At 37.2% G+C, this 6,790-nt stretch overlaps 1 protein-coding gene across 1 annotated transcript in view; it reads right to left on the reverse strand.

Moving 5' to 3' along the window:
- Positions 1-6,225, reverse strand: part of si:zfos-905g2.1 — a 33,855-nt gene extending 27,630 nt beyond the window's left edge. The window contains exons 1-2 of the mRNA XM_048179529.1: positions 5,787-6,225; positions 523-656 (exon numbers count right to left, since the gene is read on the reverse strand). Of these exons, the coding sequence (XP_048035486.1) occupies positions 523-656; positions 5,787-6,036 (384 nt within the window). The 5' untranslated portion in view covers positions 6,037-6,225. The remainder of the gene's footprint in view (positions 1-522; positions 657-5,786) is intronic.
- Between the last annotated feature and the right edge of the window lie 565 nt (positions 6,226-6,790).

Below are 6,790 nucleotides of genomic sequence, written 5' to 3' on the forward strand. Positions count from 1 at the left end.
GACTGACATTTTTCTCTCTCAAATCTAATTCATACCCACGGTCAATTCAAAACAATAAAACAGTGACTATTACATGCAAAAACCAATCATTTTGATATCACCTCTGGTGTACTAAGGCACCATTTGATTTAAGCTACAGCAGATATGGGTTTGAAACTGCATAAGTTCGAGTAAATTTACATTTCTGCATTTGTCAGATGCTTTTATCAAAAGCTATTTACATTTCACTAGTTCTTGCATTCCCTGGGAATCGAACCCATGATTTTGTTCATTAGCAACAATTTCGTGTTCCCCTGAGGAAAAACTATATTTCAGTACTTTTGCAAGTGAATACAAATTTACTTGGGAGAACTCAATACTTTTGGAAGAGAATGCAAAAGCATTGAAATATAATTTTCCTCCAATCTCCTATTTCTTTCCCATTACAGTGTCTCCGTAGGATCCGAATGACCCATAAATGATGACAAATTTTTGGGTGAACTATTCCTAAGAATGTAATGATATGAGTATCTGGCACAATACCCTGTCTGCAACACTACAGTCAAGACTCTGTTTTTGTCTCTGCTCAGCCAGAAAGGTTTGTCGGCTCTTATGGTGTCCTTTTAAACTCCTCCTGGAAGACTGTTTATCAGGGGCTGCAGAATCCTCCTGGTTTTCTGAGACAGAAATTATAAGAAAAATATATAACTGACCCAAATTTGTCCATACAGACACTTAATGTTACTGCATTAGATCCGAAAATATGAAACCAAACGCCATTTATTTAAAACAAACATACTTTGAGTTTGAGGAAAACATTTAAAAGAAATGTGTTGGGTTCTAAGTGATAAAACAATATAGAATTGAATAGGAAGTGTGACACTTTTAGTCCAGGTGATATGTTCACTTTTTTACAAAAGCATGAAATTTGGCACATTTGTACAGTTTGGGGCCCTGAACATTTTCAGAAATGGCTCCCATTGGCTCCCATTGGCTTGGCTCCCGGGATACACCCGGTCAAACTTCCTGCTCGACTCCAGCTACAACTCCAGAGTCAAGCCGACTTGAGGCTTAAAACTACCGGACTGGACCCCCAGCCACTAACACCTACCCATCCTACCAGGGCTCTAATTAAACATTAGTAAAATACATTTTTAAATACTTCCCTGTCACTGAATAAATGTATCAGTGCTTCCCACACATAGACTTTACTTGGGAGGGCCGCCCAGGTTTATTAACAGCCGCCCAAGTATATTTGGAGACATTTATGCTTTTATTATTTTTATCCTTGTATACTTTTGTATACGCCCAAGATAATGAAACCATCCGCGATCTATTAACTAGTGGAAAATACGCGTTTCCTACCTGCTCGTTATGTGTGCGTCATAACTGTTTTCACAAAGAGCGCTGCATGTTGCAATGTCACAAGGCGCACAATCCGCACAATCCGCGATTTTCATTGATTGAGAATCACTTTGAAGCAGTCTGAAGCACTGTTGTACGAGCCTGTAGAACGTGCAACAGCGCTTCAGACTGCTTCAAAGTGATTCTCAATCAATGAAAATTGCGGATTTATGCCAAGCGATTGCTAATGAACTCAAGTTGATGAATTATGAAATGGAGCCATCTTTCTGCCATAACCAAATCATGTCTTTTGTATCATATCTCCTGAATCAAACACAATAACTGAGAAAAGGTGATGTCTACCCCTATATTTTGATGGTCAAGGATTACAATGATATAGGGCAGGGATGGACAACTTCAGTCCTGGAGGGCCACTGCCCAGCAGAGTTTAGCTCCAACCCTAATCAAACACACCTGAACCAGCTAATCAAGGTCTTTAGGATTAGTAGAAAGTTATAGGCAAGTGAGTTTTTATCAGGGATGGAGATAAACTCTGCAGGACACTGGCCCTCCAGGACCGGAGTTGCCCATCCCTGATATAGGGTAAGTGTACCCATTAAGCCCATATACCCTTTAAGTCCACTTTCAACTTTGAAGTCAAACTTAAAGGGAGCAAATCATATTTTATGCTGCTCATTATTTTAGCAAAAGTTACTTCACCCAATCATGTGCATGCTGTCTCAGAGGACCTCACACAAAGACACCCAAAGACTTGTGTTTGGGGCCCCTTCAGAAATCAACACATTTCTGCAATTTTCAGCCATTTCTTTGGCAAGTACATTGATATGTCAAATAAGAGATAAATGTATTGTTTTTTGTGTATTAACAAATAATACCTAATAACATTTATTAATTAGCTTATAACGCCCACATTTAATGTTACAGAAAAAAGTTCAGTGAGCTTAAAGTTCTTATCTTTTTAAGCTATGTTGCTAAGGTCATACTGAATATTCTACTCTTTAAAGTCACTGTATTGTCAGGGTTACTGAACAAAAGAATTAAGCTTTTGAAACTCTACACAACATGCATGCAACAGACATGATATTATAAAGTCTAGCCTAGGTTCTCAGCATAGACTGCATAAAACGGTTCTCAGATACTGTTATTTCCTTCTCACGTCACTTACATCACTATTAACTATTCACCTGAACAGTTTATGATGTTTTATGGTATCATTGTAATCCTTGACCATCAAAACATAGGAGTAGACATTACCTTTTCTGGGTTATGTTTGATTGAGGATATATGATACAAAATACATAATTTGGTAATGCTAGAAAGTAAAATGGTTGCCATGGCAAATACGAGGCGTTTTTGCGATGGCTCCATTTCTCAAAATGTTCAGGGCCCCAAACTGGACAAGTGTACCAAAATTAACCCTCTACAGCACAGCGTTGTCCTCAGGCAATGGAAAGTTTTCTTTAGCCCTATGTTTAGTAAATTTTTCTTTAAATGATAACAACCAATTAGAAAGGTCGAGAAAGTACCAAAGAACAGTTCAGTAAGGTGTTGGAGTCAATATCAAGCACCATTTAAAGGTGGGACGTCCTGTTCTGACACATGGTCACAGGAGCACATGGTGTGAGAAGAAGGCAATATTATTTGCTTTAGTAATCTTATTTAAAACGACATGAACTGTACATTAAAAATATGTGTGTGTGTGTGTGTGTGTATGAAGGTGTAGAGAAGCCTTTTGTCAGGTTTTATGAAGTTTTTTTTATTTTGCATGTTCAGAAATTCAGTTTTTCTTTTCGAGGAGGTTTTAGACAGTACCTCTCATTGGCCACAATGTATTATAAGAAGGGAAGATGCAGGGTACCTGGGTGTGCAGGAACACCCAAAGTGATGTGCAAAAATTGTAACATACACCAGTATGTCACAGCAGAGAAGAACTGCTTTTTGGAGTTTCGTACGGAGTGAAATCTTATTACATGAAGTACATTATATGGCATAGCACACTACATGATACAGACCTATGCATGTATCAAATTCAAGATATCAATGTCTTTCAAGTGATTTTCCCTTTTTTATGATTTCTTGAATTTTTTTTAAAAAATGTTTTGATTTTGATGATAATTTTCTCTATGACTGTTCCATTGTCGCACAACGTTGCCCTGAGGCAACGGAAAAATATTTTGGGGTTGGGGGAGGGTGGGGGCAATTTTTTTTTTTTTTTTTTAATCAATAAAATGTTCCCAAATGAACCAAAAAATGATGTGGAATATTTTTTTTCATGTGCCATCAACATGTCTGCAGTAGAGGGTTAACGCTTTTATAAAAAAAAGTGAACATTATTTTCACATATCACCTGGACTATTTGTGTTTTTTAAACATTATTGTTTGACATAGTTAATGTGATGAACTAAACCTGTGTGAATTTGAGGAGAACACATTTAACGTAAAGGTACTAAAATCAACCGCAGTAAAGATAGTTTGCGGTTCGATATTCAGATTTCTTTTGGCTATAAATACGCAGCGCGCTGTCATAGACATGCAAGTAATACCGAATATCATTCACCGTGATTTGTGAATTAAGGTGACGCTGTCCTTTGGGCCGAAATCAGTTTTTTTTTTTTTCGAAGCGACTCTTAATTTTATAATGGATATAGCTCCAAATGTTGGACACTTATAGGAATGAAACCGGTGTCATCTTCACCAGCTTGATCTGTGAATTTTTTCACAGCAAAGCTCTTGTCCGTAAACCCCTTGGTAAGTCCGCCAGTAAGGAATGTGAAAGAAAGGCGTTCTTCATGTTTAACATCTATTACCAATAAACACACAGACTGCTGGAATAAAAGAACACTGTTTTAGGTCGAGCTCGATTTGTGAAAACTTTCACAATAGCATTTTATCTCGTGGCCGTGTTTCTCTTTGCTTTGCTGTAAAATGACCTTATATATATTATATATATATATATATATATATATATATATATATATATATATATATATATATATATATATATATGTGTGTTTATATATATAAAACGTCACTAATATCACTATTTTGGTCTGTGAAAACTTTCACAGTTCAGTACGGGTCAGCTGACCCTTCCCTGGGTCATGTACATCACTATTCTGATCTGTGAAAACTTTCACAGTTCAGTACGGGTGAGGTAATCCATCCCAGAGTCATGTTAGTGACCCAGGGAAGGGTCAGCTGATCCATACTGAACTGTGAAAGTTTTCACAGATCAAAATAGCGATATTAGTGACCCAGGGAAGGGTCAGCTGACCAAAACTCAACAGTGAAAGTTTTCACAGATCAGAATAGTGATGTTACTGACCATGGGAACAGTCAGCTGACCCGTTAGTAAATGTGAAAGTTTTCACAGATCAGAATAGTGATGTTACTGACCATGGGAACAGTCAGCTTACCCGTACCTAACTGTGAAAGTTTTCACAGATCAGAATAGCAAAGTTAGTGACCCAGGGAAGGGTCAGCTGACCCATACCGAACTGTGAACGTTTTCACAGATCAGAATAGTGATATTACTGACCCAGGGAAGGGTCAGCTTACCAAAACTGACCTGTGAAAGTTTTCACAGATTAAAGTTGGTGACCCAGGGAACTGTTAGCTGACCCGTACTGAACTGTGAAAGTTTTCACAGATCAAAATAGTGATATTAGTGACGTTTATATATATATATATATATATATATGTATTTATAAGGCTTATAAATACATACATATTTTTATATATAAGGTCATTAATTTTATATATATTATACACCATATTATACAAAAAAAATGGGGGGCAGAGCAAAGAGAAACATGGCCATGAGATAAAATGCTATTGTGAAAGTTTTCACAAATCGAGCTCGACCTAAAACAATGTTCTTTTATTCCAGCAGTCTGTGTGTTTATTGGTAATAGATGTTAAACATGAAGAACGCCTTTCTTTTACATTCCTTACTGGCGGACTTACCAAGGGGTTTACGGACAAGAGCTTTGCTGTGAAAAAATTCACAGATCAAGCTGGTGAAGATGACACCGGTTTCATTCCTCTAAGTGTCCAACATTTGGAGCTATATCCATTATAAAATTAAGAGTCGCTACGAAAAAAAAAACTGATTTCGGCCCAAAGGACAGCGTCACCTTAATTCACAAATCACGGAGAATGATATTCGGTATTATTTGCATGTCTATGACAGCGCGCTGCGTATTTATAGCCAAAAGAAATCTGAATATCGAACCGCAAACTATCTTTACTGCGGTCTAAAAGCACCAGAACACTATTGGAAAATGGCTCGGAAAAAATGAAGATATACTACTATAAAGCAATTCCTTACTTTAAAACCTTGTATTATAATGTCTTTAGGTTTGAGGGGAAGGCAGGCAGGCAGGCAGAGATGTATAATATTTTAAATAATCAGATGTAACGTTAGGTCAAAAAACCCAAACCTCGCCCTCGGATGTTTCTGCTCCAGGTAGAAACTGCGGATGAGTCTGAGAGTTCATCATCATCATCTTCCTCACACTCGGAGGACTCGACAGGAGCGAATATACTTAGATCCATCTCAGTTTCTGGATCTTCATCTTCGAGCTTGACAACGATATATTGATTGTCGCAGAACTTGTTTGTTCCGTCCTCATCACTGTTTGAGCAACTTTGAGGGCGCGAGTCAGCGTCAGAATGAAGTACAACCTTCATTTTGAGTAACCACGCTGACTATCGAGGCTTTTACAGAGCAAAGTCTTGTTTGATCCTTACCAAAGAATTTGCAGACTGTTTTTAAGTTTAAGACAGGCTCACGTTCATGAAGAGTGCAGCTGGCGCGTTTGAGCAAGTTAGCTGCGTGTCGAATTCAGTAGGGATGGGCGGATGGATCGATCTTCAAATAGCAATACTGAAACTGACGTAAATACTCGAGGATATATCCTCATTTAATGATATCGATACTAGATATTTCTAGTAATTTTAATAATTGTTTATCATGAAATGGGTGCATATCACAAGTGGCGAAATAAAAAAAAATGTACTATGTCGACGAATAGTTTGACAGGATAGGAACTATTTTCCCTTCCGCCTAGTACACATTACAACAGCACGAGTGTTTACCAGAGATAAAGACAGAGGCATAAATCATTTCTGTTCTCTTCACTAAAAATGGGTAAGTTACATTTGTCGCTTAACAACAATATTTTTTCTTTTTTGTCACTGAGTAAAAAATAAAAGGTAATGACTTTATATTTTCACATTTCTAGGTTTAACTTTATATCTCACAATTCTGACTTTTTTTTCTTCTGAAGTGACAGGTATATCTTTAATTTGTTTATCTTCAGTTCTGAGAAGAAAGTCAGAATTGTAAGATAAAAAGCCACAAATACCTAATTCATTCATTCATTCATTCATTCATTCATTCATTCATTCATTCATATTGTGTGGCGGAAACAAGCTTCATAGT

This window comes from Megalobrama amblycephala, unplaced genomic scaffold, assembly GCF_018812025.1.
Source record: "Megalobrama amblycephala isolate DHTTF-2021 unplaced genomic scaffold, ASM1881202v1 scaffold230, whole genome shotgun sequence".
Taxonomy (NCBI): Eukaryota; Metazoa; Chordata; class Actinopteri; order Cypriniformes; family Xenocyprididae; genus Megalobrama; species Megalobrama amblycephala.